Below are 24645 nucleotides of genomic sequence, written 5' to 3'. Positions count from 1 at the left end.
ATGACATCAAATTTCTCAATCAATCTAATGTCTTTAATGAGGTTTTGCAAGGGCAAGCTCTTGAGGTACAATTCACATTGAATGGAACCACATATGACACAAGATACTATTTAGCCGATGGAATTTATCCAGAATGAGTAACGTTCATCAAAACAATCTCAATGCCACAAGGAGAAAAAAGAAAGTTGTCACCTAACGTTAGAAGAGGCAAGAAAAGTTGTGGAGTAGACTATCAAGTACCCCAATCACGTTTCGCAATTGTACGTGACCCAACACGAGCTTGACACATGAATACACTAAAAAATATATATTATATGCATAATATTGCATAACATGATTGTTGACCATGAACGAGATATGTATGGCGACAATATTGATTTTTCATATGATCAATCGGAAAATGACGCCTCAACACCTGAAATATTTAGTGAGCCTCCTCCTGGCTTTGAAATATTTAGTGAGCCTCCTCCTGGCTTTGCAACGTACCTACAAAGGAGAGCACATATTCATCAAAGCGATATACATCGTCATCTTCAAGCAAACTTTTTTTTAAAAATTCTTCAAGCAGACTTAGCGGAGCATATTTTGGAGCGTTTCAGACGTGAGAAAAATAATAATTAGATTGTATTTTAATTTTATGATATTTTTATTTTCCTAACATTTCATAATTATTATCAATTTGAATTATCAATTATTTAATTATTTATTATTTAAATGTTAAGGTATTTAATTAATTAAAATGGAGATAAATAACGAAATATTAAAGTGTGGTGTTTTTTTTTTCTTTTTCTGTTTGTCAAGTGTGATGTTGAGTTTGTCAAGTGTGATGTTGATTGTGGAGTTGAAGTAAAAAGCTAGTAAAATAGTTTAGATGATGTGACACTATAAGAAATTGTAAAGAATGATATAAAATAAAGTGTAGAAACTTTAATAAATGTTATGGTCAGAGATGTTCTCTAAAATCAAATGATAATGTCTATTCTCTTTCTCTTCTTAGCCAAAACAAAACATTAATAAAAAAATAATATCTTAAATCATCTCCAACTTTTAAATGTAAATATCTAAATAATTTACTCATCAAAAGAAAAAGATAAAAAAAAATTCACCATCCCTGATAAAAACAACCTTTGATCTTTAACGTTCTTTGTTTTAGGAGTTGCACACACATACACATTACCTAGAAGAAGGTTGAGAAAGAAACAAAGAAAGAGAGAAGAACAACTAGAGTCCGAACCAAGTCTCATAGCTGAGTTCAGGATCGGAATTCTCCCACCCTTCATCATCATCATCATCTCTCGATCCTCGTTCAGCTACGAAACATTATCCTCGTACGCTTCGATTCTCCGCTGTTTAATTTTCCTTATTCTCTTCGAAACCCCTCTTTTTTAAAATTAAATAAAATTCTATTTATTTTCAACGGAGATTCGTCGTTTTCTTCCCCGTAAACGATGTTTCCTATGCGTTGACAATTACTCAATCTGGGTCTCTCTCTGCGACTTCCCTTTTTGGATTTCGTTATCTTTCACTTTCTGCTTTCAAATTTGACAGTTCGTTCTGTTTGTTCATAGTCTTTCATGCTCTTGATGATGTAATTGATTTGGGGTTTCGATTTCATGTCTGCGTGATGCGTTTCTGTTATATTTAAGATGGGTTTGTAGTAGATTTGGGGTGCTTGAATTTGCTTATATATTAAGAAAAAAAAAATTGATTTGGGGATTAAAGAAGCCTTGGCTATATGGGGTGCTTGGTGGAGGATACTTAAGGTTAATGTTCAATTATTAATTGATAGGAATACTAGTTGTTTTCTTGATGGGGAAAATGTTTTGAACTTCTACAGATACCCCATGTTTTTTTCACAAAAAATAATGGTATGAAGGATTTCTTTGTTCCAGTGGAATTAGGATTCTCTTATATCACTTGACAATGTCAAGTGAAACATTGTGTCTCTCTTTCTCTTCATATATATTCAAGGGTCCTGTCTATTTAATACATATGAAGAGAGAGATAGACGCAATTCCAACATGAGGAGGTTTCCACTTGAGAGGATCCTGATCCACTACTAGTGAGGGCGCTATAAAATTGTCTTCTAGGTGATTGCGTCATACAGTGTTATCGAATAGCGGCGTACCGGATTTTAGGCTAATCGCGATGCCGCTATTGCCATTATAGCGCACTATTCGTCGCTAAATAGCGGATTTTTGGCTCACCCCGATGGTCCGCGATCAAGATTTGACAACACTGGCATCATAGGATATTTTTATCCTATTTGGGCTTAGGGCAAGGTGGATTACTACCTGAAGAGTTGGGGGGGGGGGGGTTGAATCTGTGCACTTGCAGAGAATATGTTTGCTTATGGAAAACTACTTGTTTTCTGTTCTCAGATGATTAATGAGAAATAATGAACTTGTATATTTTGGAGGTTTTTTATGTCGTTGTTTCATTATTCACCTCTTTACTTGCAGATATTGGCACAATCTTGGTCTGCTTCTATGAGACAGATCTTGTGTTTTCTGCGGCTGCATAATGGTATTGAAGGCTTTCTGTGATAGGATTGTTGCTGCAAAATGTTCTTCTAAAAGCTCAACTGAAACTGTAGATAACTCTCAGGTGCCTGCTTGTTCGAAAGCAGGGTCTAGTGATAGTAAGTTTCCCAAGGCTTCCTTATGGTCAAGCTTCTTTACATCTGGTTTTTCAGTCATTGAAACATATAGTAAATCACCAGCTTCTGAAAAGAAAGCAGTTCATTCTCAAAATAGTGGTTGGGCTGCTGCTGTGAGGAAAGTTGTTACTGCTGGCTCAATGAGGAGATTCCAAGAGCGTGTACTTGGGTCAAGCAGAACTGACGTTTCAAGCTCTGATGGTGATATATGGCTTTTAGGTGTCTGCCATAAATTTTCGCAGCAGGAATCAACTGGAGATGTAGATAATAGTATTGTATTTGCAGCATTTGAGCAAGATTTTTCCTCAAAAATCCTATTAACGTATCGGAAAGGTCTGTTGTGTGTATCCTACCTTTTTTGGGATGCATTCAAATGATAGATTTTAGAATAACAAATTTTAGTATGCATACTCTATAGGTTTTGATGCTATTGGAGATTCAAAGTATACTAGCGATGTCAATTGGGGTTGTATGCTTCGAAGCAGTCAGATGCTTGTTGCTCAGGTAATATGCCTTTTCTGTAATGATTGCTTTTGACGTAGGTATTGTCATGCGGTTCCTTCTAATAACATGTGTTATTTTTTGCCTTTCTCTTTTGTGTTTATTTCAAAATAAATCTACTAAAATGGCTTCCTCGTTTCACTGTTCAGGCATTACTTTTTCATAAATTAGGTAGAATGTGGAGGAAAACTACTGACAAGGTCAGGTGATTGATATGCAATGCGGGTTATTTGCTGTTGCCCTTTTTCTCTACCTTTGTTCCTTATATGTTGACATCTATATGTTTTTCTGTCTTAAGATATAAGGCCGTTAGGTTGACTCACTATTGTGCTTTCATGATACAGCCACTTGACAAAGAATATCTTGACATCTTGCAACATTTTGGTGATTCGGAGGCTTCGTCTTTTTCTATCCACAATCTTCTTCAAGCTGGGAAAGGTTATGGCCTTGCTGTTGGGTCATGGGTGGGACCATATGCCATGTGTCGCTCATGGGAAGTTCTAGCTCGTAACCAGAGGGAGACAAATGACCATGGAGAACAGCCACTTCCAATGGCTCTTTATGTTGTTTCTGGAGATGAAGATGGGGAGCGTGGTGGAGCACCAGTTGTCTGCATTGAAGATGCCTCCAGACGGTGTTCCGAGTTTTCAAGGGGTCTAGCTGCTTGGACACCTCTACTTTTACTGGTACCTTTGGTTCTTGGACTTGATAAAGTCAATCTAAGGTGTGTAACATTTTCAAGGTTCTATGGTATTATATAATTTATTCACGTTTCAACTTTCAACCTATTAGTATTTTAGGTTTATTTAAATAGAGAAGTTCCCTGCTATTTGGATTCTTTTATGAATAATACTAGTAACAATCCATTTTAAAGTGTCCATTATATTAATTTCTAAATAAAAAAAGCCAATATAAAACAGAGTCAGGTTTAGTGTATGTTGAAATTTTAAAGTTTTTTTTTTACAGCCGTTTTGTTATACTTTCAGTTGCACCTGTTATGAATGTTGAATCACAGTGATAGAGACTCCGCAGTGGATAAAAACTGTATGTTGTAATTATCCATCCAAGGTATACAGAAGTGCGCTTCGAAGCGCTAAAGCGCGCTTGAGGTGGCGCTGTGCTTTGAAGCGGCACTAAGGCGAAAATCAGCGGAAGCGTTGAGAAAGCGCAGAAGCGTGATTTTGAAGCTTCTGCCGCTTCAGCCAGATTCGCTTGTTTCCGGATTTTTTGGACCCGTTTTGCTAAAATTAGGGGTTTTAAACCTAATTTTCAATTGTTCCTCTTCTATCTTGAGGCTCTCTCTCTCACCCGTTGAAACTGCTGCATCTCTCTCGCGATTCTGTGTTACTCTTCGCCGTCTCTCTCGCCGTCTGCACAGCCGCCGCCGCCGGCTACTTGCAATTTGCAAGTTTGTTCCTCTTCGACCCTGTCTCTCTCTCTCTCTGTTATTCCAAACTTCTGTTGTTCATCAAATCTTCTTCTATTTCTTCCTTCGACTTTGTCTCTCTGTTCTGTTGTTCGAAAATTTAAGAGCACCTCTCTGTTCTCTCACTTGTTCGAATGGGTTATAATGTTACTCTGTTCTCTCAGTTAAGAGCAATAGTTTCGTCACATTGTAAAATAGCTATAATATTACTCTGTTCTCTCACTGTTCGAATGGGTTATATAGTGTCTTATAGCTTATTTATGACTTATGTATGAATGATCAATTATGAGTTATGGTGTTTTGTGTTTTATGTATGATATTCTTAAGACATATGCATATAAATATTTGTAAGTATAAATATATATATAACTGGCAAAAGCGGCTAAAGCCTACGCTTTAGCTAGCGCTTTACGCTTTTGGACCCTCCACGCTTTATTGCTAAATCCCGCTTCTGACTACCTTGTATCCATCATATACTTGTAAAATACCATCTCTTTGGTTCAAATTTGAAGCGTACCTGTATAGTAGCGTAACATCACAATTGGTTTGAAAATATTTGTCTAATGAGTTAGTACGCGGTAGAGGTGATAATTAGGTGTAATAGGTCATGTTATCCATATTCATAGGTGATTGGTACATCAAGTTTTTTTAAAAATAATTTAAATTTGTTGGTCATTTCCACAGTAATGCAACCACTGATTAGTTGTATCTGTAAACTATTATCAGGTATATTCCTTTATTGCAGTCAACTTTTAAATTTCCCCAGAGCCTTGGCATCTTGGGTGGCAAACCAGGTGCTTCAACATACATAATTGGTGTTCAGAATGAAAAGGCATTCTACCTTGATCCACATGATGTTCAGCCGGTATGTCAGTATTGACAAAGTTATTGCTTCTTACTTCCCTTATTATATATAATTGAAATTGCAAAACTTGTAGTCATGCGTTATATATTAATTACCATATTGAATGAAAAATTTATAGGCACGCTATACCCCATCTTGATTTAATGGTGTTTTTACAATTTTACTTGACAAGTCATCAACTAGTCTATGAAGTTTTGCTTTCAGAGGAAACAAAAAAGTTAAAATAGAAAAACCAAGAAACTGGTCTTGTTCTGTTTTCAAAAAGTGCATGTCATTGAAACATGGTTTGGTAAATATTTAATAGATTTTATTGATGAAATCAGGACAAGTTTTTATTCAGAATCATTCAGGATTGTTTGCTGAGATAGCAGTTATGTGGTATTAATTCTCTGAATCTTTATATATACGACCAACCAGCTATGCTAAATCGAAAATAATCAACAACTTGCTAAGTATTTCTCCTAACAAGTGAAACTGGATTACAAAAATCTTACATTCTGGCTTTGTTGTGGCAAAGCACAATGATTCAGGAATGGAATGATTTCCACTGATCTCTTGTACTTGTTATGTACTCAAGGTAGCAAGAGTTCACATTATTTAGGCATGAAACATTGTGAATCTTCTTACATTTTAGCTGAATAACATGTTTCTGGGAACCTATGTCACTTGGGTTTGATTTTGAAAAGATGTATGTCTGGAGGAATAAGAGGTGTGATGCACCTGAACATACCCCTGAGTGATTGTAACTACCAGCTGAGGTGGCAGGGGCGTAGAACCATTTGGGTAGAGCTGAAGAGAGAAATAAGGCTGTTATATTCCTTGGGCTTAGGCTGGGAGTGATAGAGGCACTCTCTAATTGCCTCCATTGTTGCTTCTGTTCATTTCTTACTACTGTATACACTCCATTCGAGACTCCTTTTCATTTGGTGTTGCTCTTACTTGGACACAGTTTTTTCTTCCAAGTACTAGTGTAATTTTTCTGGTACAACATTTGGTATCAGAGCCTTCCACTATGTCTCTCGGCTGCAAATGAGTGGCGCAGGTGGTGACGCCCAGCATTGTAGTGTTTGCTAGGACTCGTCAAAGGGCTAGTTCACAGCCAGCCCATCTGGGCGCCGGGGCTGCGGAGCGTGGTGGAATGTTAGGACCCAATTGCAAGGTATGGGACTTGAGTCCCACATTGGCAGTATGAGATTCTAATGTCGGGTTTATAAGACCTTAGGCTCTCAACTACAACAGTTATCTTAAGTTCTTATTAAACATATTCAAATTGCTATATTTCTTCAAAACTCCGGGTACATATGCATTTGGGGATCCACAGAGCTTGTGATGATTTCTGCTATATAGATGAAAAAACTAAAATATAAGGCTAGGTGCATTTGGGTAAACAACTTAATTAAGTGTTTATGGAAATGAGCGTTTATTCAAAAACTAATTTGAGAAACTTATTGAAATAACCTCAAAAAGGTTCTAGGTATAAGAACTTATTCATAAGATAATCTGTGCAACTTATAAAATAAGCTCAAAATAATAGATCGGATATAAGCTATTTACGTAAGCTCTCCCGAACAATTGCACAAATGCCTATGTTATAAGATAAGCTTAAATAAGCTCTTCCAAACAGGATCATATATATTTTAAAAAGAACTGCCCATAGTAAAGGGAAAAGGCAAAGAGAAGGAAAAAAAAAGGAACAACTGGAAAAATGAAGAACAAAAAGGAAATCTCAATGATGAACTAGGTTTCCTTGCTGTTTATGCATAATTTCAATCATAGTGTTTAGGTTGCTGTTGGTTGGTGAAGCATTCATACTTAGAACGTCTTAAATGGGTTTCAGGTTGTTCATATCAATGGGGACGCCCAAGATCCTAATACTTCATCATACCATTGCAAGTAGGTTTTCCTATTGGCTTTCTTTTATATATTTGTTGTTAACCATAATTTGTTTATCTAACATTTAAAATTCTAACAGCATTGTCAGGCAAATGCCCCTAGATTCAATTGACCCGTCCTTGGCCATTGGATTTTACTGCCGAGACAAAGGTTTGCTGGTTTACTTTGGTTTAATGTGTTCAATAATTGTAGCTGATATCTAAGCTTTGTCTTGACCATCATCACCTTGTCTATGGTGGCTGCCAGATGATTTTGACGATTTCTGTTCGCGTGCTTCCAAGCTTGCGGAAGAATCAAACGGTGCACCATTATTCACTGTAGCACAGTCTAGGAGTTTCCCATTTCAAGACGCTGGTTACGATGTGTCAGGTGACAACACTGGATTTCAAGAGGATGATTCCCATGGAGTGGATCTACTCAATGATGCAGGAACCAATGAGGATGATTGGCAACTACTATAATTTCCAAGCTATAGACATGGATTTGAAGTACTTGGTTCTAATGAGCCTAATTGCTATTTGATGCTTGACTTGGGTCTTCCATTCTTCCAACATTGTTAAATAGGGCTTGTAGAAAGTAATTTGAACACTCATCATGATTCTTTGGCTTAAATCATTTGCTCATTTGTTCATATATATAGCTAACCAGTTATTTGTTGTACATTCATACTAGTTGGTTCATATTTGTTGCCTGTACCCTTTTGTTGGCTACAGACTTGTAGTTGATAATACTTTCGAAGTGTCAAATAAGTGGTGGAAAATAATTCATATTGAGATGGAATGTTTCCTTTAAGATAAAAGGATAGCACAAACGAAACACTTGACTCATTTAAGATTAAATAAAAAGTCTGATATGTTGAACATTGCGATGCTGATATATTGGCGAGGTCATGTGGATGGCATGTCAATACTGCTATTATTTTCATGTGTTCTTCTTTGGATATTAATAACTAGGGCAAGATGGTGGGTTAAAGACCACTTTCATGAGTGATTATTCAGTGTATGAACCTTGATAAATGGGGTTGAAATTAGAAAAGGCTAGAACACTTTTAATACATTAACATTTGAAATGAACTTAAGTATATATAGGTTGAAGAAAGCACTTTGTGAACTAATATAAGTTCCAATAGCTTGGTAGAGAGAGCTGCATAGGGACATGATTTTTTTTAAATGAAGGCTTTAAAAAATGACCACTTGGCCATAACTTTCATTAAAGATTAAAGTGGAGCAAGAGAGGAAACACTTATTGTTAATTTATATGTAGTTGGTTTTATTTTAATGGTAATGATTTAAGCATGTTTGACAAGTTTAAGAAGTCTATGTTAATTGGGTTTGAAATGACTAATCTATGTTAACGTTTCTCATTTGTTATATACACTCACTAGAGGGAGAGTCCTAATAAAACCATTAAAATAAAATAAAAGGAGTAAATTATTATTATAATTCTATAAAATGAATGTTAAATTTTAGTTTCTTAGTGAAAAGTTGTCTCCCTGCCTTTTCTCATTTCTCATGTTGTATTGTTTCTTACTTAAGGGAAACAAGTAAGGTATCTCAATTCTCAATTTACTTTATGTGCCATTTACTATGGTTTTTTTTTCAAACCCCTGTGAACCTCTCTTTCACCACAGAAACAGTGACAAACAGTCTGTCTAAAAAACACACACGCCTAAAACTAAGCTCCACCGCTAACCGAAGGGCCCACTTGAACGTTGTTGCTTCACCAAGCAAACTCAATAAGCACGCCACCGGATAGGAGGTGGCAGCCACCATCACCTCCCCACGATCATTCCTCGCCACCATGCCAAGACCAAAAGCGTTCCCCTCCCTCCAAGCTGCATCGAAATTACATTTGATAACACCCTGCCCAGGTCGCCTCCACAAAGAGCTACCGCCGATAGCATCTTGAAGAGTTAGTCAAACCAGCAAAACGCAGCACGACCCTCTCGCAATCAAAACGTTGGATCCACTATTTTATTAATGTCAAGATTAATGAAAAACTATTTAAAAAAAATAATTGACAAAAAATGGAGTGTTTTAAAAAATAAGAAAAAAAAACAATTATCAGTTTACTAGCTGTGGTTAAACAAAAGTTGGTTCTTTTAGCATCTTTTCCTTTCTTACACGAAGACCATTGTTGTTGTTACTGTTGCTGCTGAGTAGTAGCTGAAACTAGCGACTCTCTCGACCACTATCACCAAGGTACGAGGTACGTTCCCTTCACTCATTCTCTTCATCAACAGATCTCTCTCGACCCGTGTTTCTCCTTCCAAGCAGCTTCATTCTCAATGGATCCATCGGCATTGCTCTATAGCCAGCTCAAGGTTCGTGATTTCTCTCAGATCATGAGTTTCTGGGCTATGAATTTTTGTGGGTCATGGGTAGATTTTAATTTTTGTTTAAATTTTGTTTCTCTGATGGGTTGTGTTTCTTTTTCAATTTCACCAGGCTGCTGAGCCGTTCTTCCTGCTAGCGGGTCCTAATGTGATTGAATCTGAAGAGCACATTATGCGTATGGCTAAGCACATAAAGAGTATTGCAACTAAGTATGTTACTTATCTCTATTCAGCTCTGATTCATTTTTCATTAATGGGAAAATGAGGGTTTTTAAATGGAAATCTGTTTAGAAATTGCTGATGTAGGCAGGTTAAGTTGTCAAACATTTACTTGTTGATTTTACAAGAAATGTTTGGAAATCAGTTGAAATGTAATCAGCATTTAGTAATGTTTGACAACTAGTTTAGGCATTGGTACAGGAGTAGAGCCAATGATAGGTTTGAAGCCAACTGCTTTGTGTGTGAAATTAAATGTTTTTTCCTTCCTAATATTGAAAGATTCAATAAGCTTTTTTGTACACTATCATCATTCAAAAAGTATATCATAACAACTATTTGAGAAGTAACTGTTTAACTTGAAAAATACATGGTTTCATGATAGTGTAAAAACTCTTAGATGAAGGATCCAAGTTTACCTTGTAAAGTAAAATGTCCAGTAGTGAGTAGACATGATATTGGGTTTTATCCTTGTTGATAGCTGATATGATCTTGAGTATATATTTGTCTTTCAGAGTGGGAATTCCACTGGTTTTCAAGTCAAGCTTTGACAAAGCTAACCGAACATCGTCAAAATCATTTCGTGGCCCAGGGATGGTTGAGGGATTGAAGGTTTGAATTTAATAACATCACTTTTTAGTTTGCATCTTGAGGAATCTTGTTGTTATCATTGTCCGACAACATGTGACTGTACTAGTTTTCTGTAAAGCTTTTATTACTTCTGTTATACGAGTAATATAAAATTGTCTCGTCCTAGCACAACCCGAAGGACTAGCTCGAAGGGATTGGCCAAGTCATTAAAAGGGTACTTTTTCCATGTATCCTAGAAATTTCCTTGACATTGTTTCTTGCTCCATTTATCCCTAGATATTTTGAAGTTAAATATTATTGGAGGTAGCATCGTACTAGTGGCAGGACCCTGAGAAATCTCATCCAGGTCCTTTGTAATGATTTGCAAGGATATGCAATCGTACTGCTGCTATGAGTTTTTATAAATGAAATAACCTTTAGTAGCTGTTAGCACAAGTGTTGATATGGCAAGAGACATTCAGTATTTTGACATGAATATTGCTTCATAACAATGTTAAACGATATCTATCACAGAAATTTGTACTGGATAAATCTATTTTGTATTAGTTGTATGAATTCCTTTTTTTTTTCTTTTTCTTTCTTAGATACTGGGGAAGGTTAAAATAGCCTACGATATCCCTATAGTGACAGATGTGCATGAGGCCTCTCAGGTAAAATGTTTACTTTTTCAATAAGCATGTTTTTATATATTTGTTCTCATGATCTCATCTGTTTGATCATGTTGTCGAGAGTTAATATTTCATAGCCTTAGTCAAAAGAGCTTATATGTAGAGAAACTTATTGAAATAAGCTCAAAAGACTTCATAAGCAGCTCGTATCATAAGTTTATCCAAACATTTGCATAAATGCTTATGCCATAAGATAAACTCAAATAGGCTTTTCCAAACGCATTCTAGGGCTATTTACATCATTTAAAACATATATCTTGTTAGTCCTAGCTTGGTTATCTTACCATGCTCATATTTTCCTTAACAACTGGCTTTTACTCATTTAAATATGAATATCAGAGTGATTAGAAGTTTTTTTAGTGATAATGTCATGATATACGATCATATTACATGATTGAATTGATTCTTCCAACACATACTTGCAAGGGTAGCATGGTACTAACATTTCAGATTCTGACTCCTGATCTGCCTCTGATGCATATTGTTGTTTTCAACAGTGTGAAGCAGTTGGCAGAGTTGCAGATATCATTCAGATTCCAGCATTCTTGTGTCGCCAAGTAATTATTTATTACATGCAATTTCAATATCCATTATATTTGGCTGGCTATTTAATCTAATAAATGTGTCAACATAGATTGTTTTATTTATTTTGCTTTAAATGACAGACAGACCTTCTAGTTGCAGCAGCCAAAACCGGAAAAATTATCAACATCAAGAAGGGCCAGTTTTGTGCTCCTTCTGTAAGTATACTATCCAACTTTATGAGTTCCGATTTTATTAAAAATAACTTAAGCTTCAGAACGAAAGTCCTAGTTGTTTAGCATTATTCATATGTTTCTTTCTTTTCACAATATAGGTCATGGAAAATTCAGCTGAAAAGGTTCGGTTAGCTGGAAATCCTAATGTGATGGTTTGTGAGAGAGGAACCATGTTTGGCTACAGTGAGTTAGTAACTTCTATTTTGAAGGTTTCTGTATGTTCTTCAATGATATGTAATCTTGAAAGAACAGTTCAATATCAGTAATTTCTGGATGTGGATTACAGTTTTATAGATTTCAGTAATATAGATTACAGTTTTTTCTTTCATTTGATTCTTCGATTTCTAAATCACATTTCAGCATTGCAAGATGTGATTTAGCTTAAGAAGCCATATCAAGTGATGCTAGTTATTTCTTTCTGCCCACTTGTTGTAATTTCATTGTAGTATTGTATTCTTTTAGCTTATCTAATTTAAGTTAAAATGTATCTATTGTGCACCCTCTTGGCCTTTCTTTTAATCAGAACTTTAATGTGTGTCTGAGGTTTATCTTTGCCTTAAAAAGTAAGCATCGAGATCAATTTCCCTTTGTTTTCTGATTGATTAAATTATTTTCCTTTTTTATGTAGATGATTTGATTGTTGATCCACGCAATCTGGAGTGGATGAGAGAAGCCAATTGTCCTGTTGTAAGTAATTGTTTCTTTTATAGTATGCTTCTCTTTGGGATAAAAATGTTTGAATCTTTCTACCCATTCTTATTGATTAAAAGGATATATTGGAAAAGGTCCCTTTCTTCCCGCACCTCCTCTTGATAGTTGATAGCATCGTCTGCTAACCATTTATTTCATAAAACTATTTCAGTTGATTAAATGGGATGAATGCTTATGAATAAACCAACCTGAACACCTTTTAAGTTTTAATATAGTAAAAGTTGCTTTGATTGCTTACTCTGTGAGGCATTTTTTCTCTCCAGTGTTCGCATCTCTCCCTTCTCTGTAGGAGAAGGCTTATTCCGGAGTCCTTGAAAATGTTTAACTTGAGCTGGATATACTACCTAATTGTTAATGTACTGATGACTCTTATCAATAATATTTTGTAATGTCCCTAGTAGGCTAAAACAAAAGTATTTTACTGAGTTTGATATACAAAATTGATTGTTGTGTGCTTCAAAGGACCTATTTCATCTTTCATAGATATTTTAGTCAGAGTATATTTTCTCTTGGGATCCCAAATAAATTTAATAGTTCACTCAGTTTATAAATTAAGTATACTGGAGCACATGCATTTATTTGCTTATTTATAAGAGTGATTGAACTTCATTCTTTACCCCTTACTGTAGAGAACTATTCTTCTAAGTGGTTTTTTGGGCAATGATCTGCTTTTGGTGAAGTTTCTTGCCACTATCTCTGCACACTGTTTATTTTCTGGAATACTCAGATATTTGATTTTGGTGTTTTGCCTCAGGTAGCTGATATAACACACTCGCTACAACAGCCTGCTGGAAAGAAGGTGTGTGAATATTGTTAATTCCCACATTGATTTGATATTAGCATGGTTTTGCAACCTTTTCATGTTCTGAACTGTGTTTCATGCGATATTATTTTAGCATGGGAAGCTCTTGAAAATCACTGAATATTTGGAATAAACTTCTGTTGCTGAAGTATCAATGTTGACAAGTATCATGCCTTATACTAGTTGTTAGAATTTAGGTTAGGCCTAACTTTACCCCAAAAGTTAGCTTAGAGATGAGGGTTGCTTTACCCTTTGTAAGAACTACTTTTGGCCATACTCATATCTCTAGTCAATGTGAGTCTTCCCAACAAGTTCTTTGTATTTCACAACAAAACACATAAATCTTATATTGACCATTGACCATTCTCTTTCTGTCTTTCCCTTTCGTATCTTTTCCCCTTTATTTTAACACTTTTGTTTTTATATTTGCATTGGGCATGTTTTAGTATGTGAATGTATTATATGAAAACATGTCACTGGTTTGATTTCACTGGGGGAATTACAGATCATAGTTTTCTTTCAAGATTTATGATGTTAAAAGTTCATGTCTGGCTTCTATGCTTTGTTGAATCATGAAGATCATTTAGAACCCTCGAGTATTGCTTTTACACCCCCTTTCTTAAGTGTTGTGTAAAGCTGCTTCTGTGCTATGCTTCATTAATATCATTTTGTATTTCCTTTTTCTGTACATTGGAGTCTCGCATGATACTTTGAACCCACCTATCACTATAAGATCTTACTATCTGACTTCTATAAATAACTTTCTGATAATCTGACTCTGATCAAAATTCTACTTTCATGTATAGTTGGATGGGGGAGGTGTTGCAAGTGGAGGTCTTCGCGAACTAATACCTTGCATTGCAAGGACAGCAGTTGCTGTTGGAGTGGATGGGATCTTCATGGAGGTACAGAGAATAGTTTATGCCAGTTATGATTCTCTAGTAGTATTAAAGAAAATACTTGTGATTTCAGGATCCGCTTTTAACAGAGTAACTTTATCTATTTAAATTTTAATGCCTCTATCAGTGAGCTTCTAAAAGCTTTCTTGGATTTTCAGGTGCATGATGATCCATTGAGTGCACCTGTTGATGGTCCAACCCAGTGGGTGAGTTGTTACTTATCATAGTTGTTCTGATTTATGAATAGCAATTCCTCAACATTCATTTTCCTTTGGATGTTGCTTGTCAAATAAAGCATTTAATGAACTATGTACAAAACCCCCTTTTTTTCACAGCCTCTGCGCCACCTGGAGCAGCTACTAGAAGAGCTTGTAGCTATTTCTGTAAGTTGTTTCTTAAAATTTATTGTTCTAGGTTGCGTAATATCTCTCTCAATAAGCTAATTGAACTAACCTTGACAACCCCAGGGCCTATGATATATTAAGTGCATGTTTGGATACACAAAGGAAAACCACGGTGAGGCCAAAATCTTGGTTGACAGTCGTAAAAGCTAAGGGAAGCTGTTTCTGTCCACCGTGTTTCTAGCTTGACCGTGGTTTTCCATCGTGAATCCAAACATGCACTAAGTTTTCTTATTATTAATAGAAAATTCAACTCTTTGGTTGAATCTCGTGTTGTCATCAAAGATATTAATAAATACCCTTCAATGATAATCTAATTCATACTGCCCTATTCTATGGTGATTGGGAGGTTGGTCAATGAGTGCTCTGGTGTGTGAAAATGGTTAGGGTTCTTTCTAGCTTCCCTGGTCGATGTTCGCTACAGAAAAATAGACAGTTTGAATGTTCTGCTTCGCTTTGTAGTTTTGAACCTACATTTGACTAACCCCAGTTTGATATATTGTAGAGGGTCACCAAAGGGAAGCAACAATTCAACATTGATCTGACGCCATTTCGTGAATAAAAAGAATGGTAATAAATTCTTCATTTTTCACTTTACATTTATCTCTGTTTTTGTTTCTCCAGCTACTTAATGATCCTTTATGTTGATAATTGACTAAAACTATGACCAATATATATACTGAGAAGTATCTGTGAGTTTCTTAAAACCATTTGAAGGATGTAAAAGCAAAGATTTTACACACTACATGAAATATCCTTCAAAAGAAAGTGTAAATGATAAATATTCATTGATAAAGACTTTGTTAGGACCCAATTGCAAGGTCTGAAACTTGAGTCTCACATTGGAAGTATGAGATTCTAATGTGGGGCTTATAATGCCTTTGGGTCTCCCACTACTTTTGTGGTATGGTTCTCACTAGGTTCTTGTCAATTGGTATGAGAGCCTTCCACCATGTCTCTTAGCCGCAAATGAGGGGGACTAGACAAAGGGCTAGTGCACTCAATTTTTTTAGCATTAAAGTCAATCATTATCTTACTTATAAATTGCTTAGAAAGACATACAAGTAATCCTTAAAGTTCAAATTAACATTGATCAATCACCAAGTTGTAAATAAACTTCATGCAAGTATTCAAGCAAGGTTTAAATGACTACAAGCTTCTCGACTATAGAGCAAAACATGACCAGGAAAGCAACAAATTGAGGATAATTTAGAACTAGTTTAAAAAACCACATTAACGGCATGGATCCCATTCTGATTTGAACGAAATAAGAAGTGCTTTACCTATTTTAAAGCATAATTGCTTAAACTTTTCTTTAACATGATTTTCTTTTGCAGGTATGGTTTTCAGTTATTCTAAATATGAGGAAAACCCTGAGGCTGAGCATTGGTCTTTGAAGATTGTTCAAGGTTAAGAACAACGCTGTCTTTCTTGTAAAAGTTCAAGTGCCTTATATTAATGATCCATGCTTTGTTTGTCCATCGTAGTGACACTACCAACTTATGTTTTCACAGATCCTGTGTAGCCTTGCTCATGTCAGTCACTATTAAACATTCATTATAAGTAGGTTACTGATTAATTATTGTACGAACTAGATTGGAAAGCTTCTAAGACAACTTTGTTCATTTATCCCACTTTGGTTCGTAGAACTTTTTTGGGGGTCATTTTCCTAGAACATTTTCAAGCCATTTTTTAATGAATAAAACTTATACATAGTTTTATGCATGTTTTTATGACCAACAGGATATTATTGACGTAGTGGTACAACACTTCGTCCATTGCGCTATATTTGAATTGATGGAGCGCAATGAAGTGGTAATGAAGTGGAACAGATGGAACATAATAGAATGGAACAAAATAAAAATTTATTTACCTTATTTGGATATTTTGTGATTGAGCGGAATAATTTACCACTCAACGGTACGGGTAATGGATGAAATAGAATGAATTATAACTTTCGTATTCCTATATTATTGAATATATTATATACTTCCTATAATATTAGGTAGAGGTAGAAAAATAATTTTACAGTCAGTTATTAATGTTTCTATTCCATGTCATTCCATCCAATTTGGAGTTATGGAAATTGATGGTAAATAGTGGAATTTAATGAAGTTAATTCCATCACTTTCCCTCTCATTTCATTCTCATTTGTCAAATTACAATTCCCAACATGATAACACTTCCCTTCAATTCATCATTTCTCATTGATCCAAATGTAATCTTAAACAATTGGTTGGATGTTTAATTCCTAACTCTTATGAATAAATAAAAACTCATTAATCAATCTCTATTGTTTAGTGTGTTGACTATGAGATGGTAATATCACGCTTATTGGGACAAACAATTCTTATAGTGCATGCACCACTTATAGTAACATAAGGTAAATGTTGCCTTTACTTTATTTTTTGGTTTTTATCTCTTGTTGGTCTAGCTAGGCTTCTATTCAAAATTTTGGACATTTAGTGAAAGGAAGTTAGATTTGCACCCCATTCACCTAATTTATTACCCTACTTTCTTTTTAAAATCCCAAAATTACCTCCTCTTTCATGTGTCACCCCTCACTCCCTTTCATAGACTTATTTACTTGTTTGTAAACAATAAACTACCGGGTTCTAAAATCAGGTGTGAAACACTCAAATCTAAAACTTTATGTGCAAATCTACCATGAATATTCAATTATTTCGTTTTGCACTAATATTCAATTATAATATACCATGAATATAGGAGGTAGATCAAAACAATTACGTCTGATGTGGGTATAACTTTAATCCAATTAGTAAGTAACATGTACTCTTTTCTCAATTTTTTTTGGTAGATCAATGCTAAAAGAAAAGCAAAAAAAGGAAACAGGCCCACTAAGCTAACGTCTTAAAAAATAACGTTTCTCAGTAGTCCTCAAATAAAGCAGACGTAACGTTTGGCGGAGGATGCTCATAAATGATCATAGGCAAGGAGCACCTTGTTCGATTCTTCGCCATGAAATCATGAACCATCTTTCCTTCACGAAGCGTATGTCTCATCATCACTTGCCAATCGCATTGCAGCAACGTGCACATCAAGCTTATAATAGATGCGTAATGATGGGACTTGGGGACACTCCATTCCATTGAAGAAGGCAGAGGACCAACATCAAGTTAGCATGCACCACCACACGACGGAAGCCATGGTCCCAACATTGAACCAACCGATGGAGAACAGCAAGGAGCTCCGCTCGAAGGATCTCCGACTCCCAATGAAACACGAGAACCCAACATCGGGCAACTGTGTCTCGCACCACACCTCAGAAACCAGCACGTCCCAGCACCACACACCCCTTTAACAATTAAAAAAACACATGCGAAAAAGATTTTAGAATTTAAGAAAAGAACACATGCAAATTCACTTAATAATTGTAACAACTTGATAAGTGTCGATCAATCAAATCTCAAAGATGCATGATAAAAATCTCTTTTATTTAATTTATTTGATTGATCATGATATATTTTTGAAATCTAATTCTTTGATACTGCATCAGAATTACTAATTATTTATGTTTATTTTAAGATTTTCTTTCAAAATATCACTAATCACTAATTGAAATATAAATAGTGAATAGTAGTCTCAATTTCTGTTTCTATTGAATGTGTTCCCCTTTGTTCGTTATTGATTGATTCTCAGGCTACATACCTAGGGTTTGCTGTTTTCTCTCTCTGTACGTAAAGTTCTCTCCTTTTCTTCATATTCAACACTTTCACTCGCTTCTAACTTTGATTTCGACTTCAATTGCGATCATAATTTAGGTTTTGAATCCTTCCATCTTCTGCAAATTAGGGTTTAATTTAGTGTTTTCTGATTCGCATTCAATCAATTATTCTCTTTGTTTTGGAATCTAATCCCTTTCATTCGGGTACAGGAAGCGTTGATTATGCCTCCAAGAATAGTGAAACGAGGTGCTGCGGCAAGGAAAGCGAAGGCTTCTTCAAAGGCTGCTTTGGAGAACCAGCGTCAGCAACAGGAACCTGAACCAGTTGAGGAAGTGGTTGTGAAGAACCATGAAGAGAACCCAGTTGTTGATGATGCTGTTGTGGAAGAGAAGCCAATTGATGCGGAGGACCAATTGGCCCCAGAGGGTGTGCCTGATGTGACAAGTAAGTTCCTTTGAATGGTTTTTGTGGAATTTTGTATTCTGATCTAGGAAGCTGATATATGTTCATTGTTCGAATTAGCGGTTGATGCATGTTGGGGTTGTTACTTGACATGGGTGTTTATCAAAAGTTCTTAAATTGCTTGTATTAGAGGTTAGATGGTTATCAAGTGAACAAGGTTTTAAATCTCATTCGCGCGGTAACGGTTCCGGTTTTCGCGGTAGCGGGTATTATGGTTGCTGCAATGTGTGTTGCGGCGGTTGCGATGTGAATTATTCACAATTTTCACAAAATTGCACTAACATTAGTTTTATACTATATGATCCATAATAATAACTCATGACTATCCTTTTTTCATTGATATAAGATACTCAGTATAAAGATGATGAAATTAGAATCAATGTGATAAACATCATACCTTAACGTAATAAATCAATAACTATTCGCAGGTCCCTGATACATAAACCAAATTAAGCTATGCCTAGATGTTGAAGCATTATTTGACCTAGTTTTTTGTCGGTCATATTTGACTGATAAGCTATGCAAATTTTTTTAGCCCACAACTTGCAACCCTGCCCCCATTCACTCTTTAGGTGTCGGTCTCTCTCTCTCTCTCTCTCTCTCTCTCTCAATCTTTAGCTTTCTGCCTTTACTCTCTCCGTAGCCACTACTTAATCAAAACCAAGCCACCAAGTTATCACCCCAATACAACCCACAAACCACAGATCCGGCAGCGAGAAGCATGGTGGGACAACAAAAGATCGCAAAGCCTAAAAGGCTGGAAAATGTGAAAACTGGGTGTTGTGAAGACCACAAAGCCAAAAAAGTGGTAGTTGAGTTGTTGTCGTACCATCTCTGCGGTGATAAAAATGGAGAGGCAGTCTCTGTTGCAGGCAAAACGGTGTTACGCGGCGTATGTTGCGACCGCGACACCATTCCGTTGTGGTCGTTATGTGTGATTTTCCTTCCCACCAGGATATTGTTCTGTATCGTTATCGGTGGCCCCCGATTCGATTTTGTCGCGGACGATATTGATGTGTCGGAGCGATATTTAAAACCTTGCAAGTGAATTTGGGTTCTATTCTTGTGTAATTGTATGAAAGCTCTATTATTTTTATTCTCTTGAAAATATCTTAAGTACCATTTCTTATTATGTTATACTGGGATAATTAATATGTCATGAATTCTGCCCTACATTTGATGTGCATTGAAAATAGAGCTGAGTTAAAATGGACAAAAGTGGTGCATTTTGGTTCCATTTAAAAGTTGGAACCAACATAATAGGCTATTGCATCCAGCTCAATACGCTTGTCAAACGCTGCCTTAATTTGATTGTTTTAGGAAACTGCTGCTGAAAGTATAGTTTGTTAGCTAAAGGTAATCTACCACTCCCTGGCTCAATTTGGAATGAAATTTCCTGTAAAAGCGTTTCTTGATAGATCATAATTTGGTGGTTCTACCCATTCTTTCTTCTGTTGTACTTTTGTCTTTTGGCAACTTGAGATGGACGGCTATACTATGGGGTGGATGTGCTGCGAGAGTAGACTTTTTTATTTCTTTTGTATTTGCCCAAGTTATTTTTCTGTTGTGTATTAGATTTTCCATCACTTGAAGCTGGAAATACTTTGAACTGTGAATGATGAGGATTGGTTATGGATTATCGACTACCCTAATTTAATAAATACTATGATGTTGGATAAGTGAGGTATGCTTTGACTGGGATGATTAACATTTATTTTCTGGCAGACAATGCTGGGGAGGTTAAGGAGTCCATAGATGAATTTGAAAACGATGAACACTTGGATTTGGAGGATAATGATCCTGAGTATGGAGCTGAGGAGTATGGTGGAGTTGACTATGATGGGAAGGAAATTGAGCAAGATGAGGATCAGGAGGTGGGAGATGAAGTAGACGAAGAACCTGAAGAGTTTGTGGTTGAAGAAGAGGGAGATTCAGCTGATGAAGAAGTTGAATATGTTTATGAAGAAGTTGAGGGTGATGATGAAGAGGAGGAGGTGGAGCATGCTGGTGAGGAGTCTGAGCATGAGCATCTGGGTGACGTGGAGGAAGAGGAACACCATGAAATTGTAAAAGAGAGGAAGAAGCGTAAGGAATTTGAAGTATTTGTTGGAGGCCTGGACAAGGCTGCTACTGAGCATGATCTGAAGAAGGTTTTCAGTAAAGTTGGGGTTATTACTGAAGTCAGGCTGATGATGAATCCTCAAACTAAAAGGAACAAGGGATTTGCATTTTTGCGTTTTGAAACTGTTGAACAAGCAAAAAAAGCTCTGGTAGAGCTAAAAAATCCAGTGGTAATCTTTGACCTTCTCATGATTGGAGCTGGTTTTAATTTGTTAGAGTATTAAATCACATGTTTTCATGACAACAATTTCAGATTAATGGCAAACAATGTGGTGTTGCTCCATGTCAGGATAGTGATACTCTCTATTTAGGTAACATATGCAAGACATGGAAAAAGGAAGCTGTAAGTTTTATCTTTGTCTCTTTCTTGCCACCTTCAAGCCCTGACTTATGCTTAGTAGTGTTACTTCTTGCCACCTTCAAGGCCTGACTTTCTAACTCTGAATGCAACTTCTGATGGCAGTTAAAGAAGAAGTTGAAACATTATGGAGTTAAAAAATTTGAGAATTTGACTTTAGAAGAAGGTGGCGAAGAGGGAACGAACCGTGGATTTGCATTTTTGGAATTTTCAACTCGTTCAGATGCTAAGGAAGCCTGTAGGCTACTGCAGAAGAGAGATGTTATGTTTGGAGTCGATAAGCCAGCAAAGGTTTCCTTTGCAGACTCCTTTATTGACCCAAACGATGAAACTATGGAACAGGTATTTTTCTGAATCTCATTTCCTTGCCAAGGGTTGTTATGTAGAACCTACAAAGTATGGTTCTTCGACCTTGGATCACTTGTCCTATTTGTATCATCTACATTGGTTTCAAATCTTGGTGGTGGCTCATTTGTTTGCTAGGATGTATTTTGGATGTTATCTTTTGACTGTCTTTTTACTGATTACTTATAAAAGAACACTTGGTTTACTTTTATGGTGGATTAATATTTTTATACATATTTAACCCAGTTTACTTTGGAGGGTGGAGAAGATGAAAGTTTAGTAGTTTTAATGTATGGACAAACATGGATTTTATTCTTTACATAACTCATATTTGTTAATCAAGTGCCTTTTGTTTTTGGTGTAGCTGACTGATCAAGTGTATCTAAGTTGCAGGTTAAAACTGTATTTATTGATTCGCTGCCTCCTTCATGGGATGAAAATTATGTCCGGGATCTTCTTAAGAAATATGGGGAGATTGAAAAAATTGAGCTTGCCAAGGACATGCTAGCTGCTCGTAGGAAGGATTTTGGATTTGTTACGTTTGGTACACATGCTGCTGCTGTGGAATGTGCTGACAGCATTACCAGTAAATGGTTAGGGGAAGGTGACAAAAAGGTATGTTTAACTTTTAAATACAATGTGATTGTGCAACAGGTAATATGGCATTTTATAATGCTTCCAGCTTCTTTCAGGCCAAAGTACGGGCTAGATTGTCAAGACCGCTTCAGAGAAGCCGAGGAAGACATGCTGTTCGTGGGGATAGCCGCGCTGGCCGAATAACTGGAAGATTGGCAAGGCCTTTACGGAGTCGACCTGCACTACGTAATCTTCCTCCCCCCTCGGTGAGAAGAATTAGAAGTCGTGTTCCTCCAATTCGACCTTCTAGTCTGAGAGATAGACGCCCAGTTGCGTCCATGCCTGTAAGAGCTAGGCCTGTCGCTCCTCCAGCTAGATCTTATGACAGGAGATTTGCTGGTATGAATTATGTTCCCCCCCTCTAGCAGACTTATTGTTAGTCTTTCTTTAAGCAATTATGATAATATGCTATGCTATTGTCTTGTCAGCACCTGCATATCCAAAAAGTAGCATGAAGAGATATCATGGTAGGCATGAAGATCTGCAACCTCAAAGAAGTAGAGTTTCTGCTGATTATGGATCTAGGATGGCCTCTCAAGGGCATCCATCTCTTAGAGAATATCCAGCCCATGGCTCTGACTACCCTGAGCTGCATAGAAATACATCTCGTGCTGCACCAGGGAGAGTTTATCCAGATGATGGCTATGGTCAGCGTCTTGAGAGGCATGCTCCTCCTCCTCCTCCCCATGTAAGCTACCATGAAGGACGCCCCCATGATTATGGCACATTATCAGGCTCGAAACGACCTTATACTGCTATAGTAAGTAACTAAGTACTATTTTTAAAAGTTATTTTAATTGTTTTAAATCTTATTTTGGTTTTGATTTAGGAAATGAGGTTTTTTTAACCATTATTTTTTACCAGGATGATGTTCCTCCACGATATGCTGATGCTGATGCTCACCAATCAAGATCTCGTTTGGAGTATGACTACAGAGGTAGTGCTTCAAAATATGGAGACGCTTATGGTGATAGGTTAGTTTCCTCTAAACATGGTTCATATGTTCCCTCATCTCGTTCCTCTTGTTCTTTGATAACTTATTCGGTTATTCCTTACATATTGATGGGCAGGCATGAAAGGTCTACTGTGGGATATAGTGGCAGTAGAAGTTCTATATCTATTCAAAACTCACATGGGACATATAGCAGCCGACAGGCAACCGGTTATGGTGGAGGTGGTTATTGTTGCAGATAATCTGTTATTTTGAACATCAAAATTTTACTTGCTCTGCTCTTACATCTTTATTATGTGTTGCATTGCATGTCAGGTTCTTTCGGTGGTGGTGGCGGCGGCTTATATTCATCAAGTTATGGTGGTGATTACATACCTCGTGGAAGTGATGTAATGTCACTGGCTTTTCTTAATTGGAAATAGTGTTTTATATGGCTGTCTAGTTGTGACACTTACATTTTATCCTGTTGGTGCTTTAGGTTGGAGGCAGCACGTATTCATCAATATATTCTGGCAGGGGCGGCAGTGGTAGCAGTAGTTACATGGGTGGTGGAGGAACTAGGTCTTATTATTGAGGTAAGCCATCTGATAAACTCCTTGTCATCCCATTTTGTAAAGTACACAGGGAATCCCAAAATAAGTAAATCTATTTTTCTTGAGAGATTTCTCAACCCTCGAAAGTTTTCTATATTTTTCTGTAAGGGATGACCAGCAAAGCAATGATTTCACACCTGATCACTAGTGAATTTGTCTATGAACAGATTAAGTATATAGTAGAGGCTGCTGTAGGATGTGGAATTTTGAAGCTTATGCACTTTTTGGAGACAAAGGAACATTGCTTAGTAATTGCCTGGTTGGCAATATGTCATGACCCAAGCATTATGTTAATTGAGGATATCTTGGGTCTGCTCTGGATGGAGATTTGAAGTTCTTGAATTTCCGCTGTAAGTACTGAAGTTAAGATGGAAAAACAAGTGCCAAACATGTGGTTTGTATTTAAACCTCATTTTGCAAGTCCCCTATGTAGGTAGCTGATGTGAAAGGTTATTCCCTGTTTTGTTCATTTTGGAATGAAAACAGGGCCAGAGATGTTACTTTTAAATTAAAGATTATTGGGATTTTTTCCTGCTGTAAAAAAAGGTTGACATTTAGAATTGTGAAAGAGATGTTACTTTGGATTTGATTATTTTCTTGCCAGTGCCATGGTCATGAACAGGAATTCATTTTTTCAGACTCTTCAATGCCTGATTTATCGTGCTCTATTATTGAGCTTTGAATTTACAACCTTTGTTTGCTTACTTTCAAGTTGTCTATCAAGCACACTTTGTTCCCCAATGAAGAGCTTTCACTAATTCGCCCTT

The 24645-nt window shown here is 36.5% G+C and overlaps 3 protein-coding genes across 9 annotated transcripts; all 3 read left to right on the top strand.

The window, feature by feature from the left end:
- Positions 1 to 1147: 1147 nt before the first annotated feature.
- On the top strand, positions 1148 to 8117 carry LOC130728428 (cysteine protease ATG4). Of its 5 annotated transcripts, none has more exons than XM_057579897.1 (10): positions 1148 to 1328; positions 2463 to 2641; positions 2741 to 2992; positions 3078 to 3163; positions 3310 to 3360; positions 3505 to 3884; positions 5313 to 5451; positions 7289 to 7344; positions 7424 to 7494; positions 7591 to 8117. In XM_057579897.1, the coding sequence occupies exons 2-10, from the start codon at positions 2524 to 2526 to the stop codon at positions 7803 to 7805; spliced, it is 1368 nt and encodes a 455-aa protein (XP_057435880.1). In that variant the 5' UTR covers positions 1148 to 1328; positions 2463 to 2523; the 3' UTR covers positions 7806 to 8117. The 5 variants fall into 5 exon arrangements, with proteins under 5 accessions (XP_057435880.1, XP_057435879.1, XP_057435878.1 ...); XM_057579896.1 differs by having other exon boundaries at positions 2723 to 2992; XM_057579895.1 differs by having other exon boundaries at positions 2463 to 2992.
- A 1339-nt stretch (positions 8118 to 9456) lies between these two features.
- Positions 9457 to 16359, top strand: LOC130728427 (2-dehydro-3-deoxyphosphooctonate aldolase). The gene is made up of 14 exons (XM_057579894.1): positions 9457 to 9667; positions 9792 to 9889; positions 10411 to 10507; positions 11071 to 11136; positions 11652 to 11711; positions 11820 to 11894; positions 12011 to 12095; positions 12541 to 12599; positions 13378 to 13422; positions 14232 to 14330; positions 14483 to 14530; positions 14660 to 14707; positions 15231 to 15295; positions 16063 to 16359. Exons 1-13 carry the CDS (start codon positions 9632 to 9634, stop codon positions 15285 to 15287), a joined length of 873 nt encoding a protein of 290 aa, XP_057435877.1. The 5' UTR covers positions 9457 to 9631; the 3' UTR covers positions 15288 to 15295; positions 16063 to 16359.
- A 1931-nt stretch (positions 16360 to 18290) lies between these two features.
- On the top strand, positions 18291 to 24470 carry LOC130728426 (uncharacterized). Of its 3 annotated transcripts, none has more exons than XM_057579892.1 (13): positions 18291 to 18419; positions 18621 to 18855; positions 20599 to 21164; positions 21248 to 21337; positions 21458 to 21694; positions 22085 to 22312; positions 22390 to 22672; positions 22762 to 23093; positions 23198 to 23307; positions 23404 to 23507; positions 23601 to 23674; positions 23764 to 23860; positions 24046 to 24470. In XM_057579892.1, exons 2-12 carry the CDS (start codon positions 18633 to 18635, stop codon positions 23857 to 23859), a joined length of 2343 nt encoding a protein of 780 aa, XP_057435875.1. In that variant the 5' UTR covers positions 18291 to 18419; positions 18621 to 18632; the 3' UTR covers position 23860; positions 24046 to 24470. The 3 variants fall into 3 exon arrangements, with proteins under 3 accessions (XP_057435875.1, XP_057435876.1, XP_057435874.1); XM_057579893.1 differs by having other exon boundaries at positions 18360 to 18507; positions 22091 to 22312; XM_057579891.1 differs by having other exon boundaries at positions 18360 to 18507.
- Positions 24471 to 24645: the final 175 nt, after the last annotated feature.

Source organism: Lotus japonicus, chromosome 1 (assembly GCF_012489685.1).
Source record: "Lotus japonicus ecotype B-129 chromosome 1, LjGifu_v1.2".
Lineage (NCBI taxonomy): Eukaryota > Viridiplantae > Streptophyta > Magnoliopsida > Fabales > Fabaceae > Lotus > Lotus japonicus.
This window is presented reverse-complemented; position numbering and strand designations above follow the sequence as displayed.

Excerpts from the sequence above, each read along its gene's own strand:
- LOC130728428 (XM_057579895.1), top strand. The coding sequence starts at position 2,524 with ATGGTATTGAAGGCTTTCTGTGATAGGATTGTTGCTGCAAAATGTTCT. Across the intron at positions 3,361-3,504 it reads GGAGGAAAACTACTGACAAG|CCACTTGACAAAGAATATCT; the intron begins GTCAGGTGATTG and ends TTCATGATACAG. Across the intron at positions 5,452-7,288 it reads ATCCACATGATGTTCAGCCG|GTTGTTCATATCAATGGGGA; the intron begins GTATGTCAGTAT and ends AATGGGTTTCAG.
- LOC130728426 (XM_057579892.1), top strand. The coding sequence starts at position 18,633 with ATGCCTCCAAGAATAGTGAAACGAGGTGCTGCGGCAAGGAAAGCGAAG. Across the intron at positions 21,165-21,247 it reads TAGAGCTAAAAAATCCAGTG|ATTAATGGCAAACAATGTGG; the intron begins GTAATCTTTGAC and ends CAACAATTTCAG. Across the intron at positions 23,675-23,763 it reads ACATACCTCGTGGAAGTGAT|GTTGGAGGCAGCACGTATTC; the intron begins GTAATGTCACTG and ends TTGGTGCTTTAG.
- LOC130728427 (XM_057579894.1), top strand. The coding sequence starts at position 9,632 with ATGGATCCATCGGCATTGCTCTATAGCCAGCTCAAG. Across the intron at positions 11,137-11,651 it reads ATGTGCATGAGGCCTCTCAG|TGTGAAGCAGTTGGCAGAGT; the intron begins GTAAAATGTTTA and ends TGTTTTCAACAG. Across the intron at positions 14,331-14,482 it reads TGGATGGGATCTTCATGGAG|GTGCATGATGATCCATTGAG; the intron begins GTACAGAGAATA and ends TTGGATTTTCAG.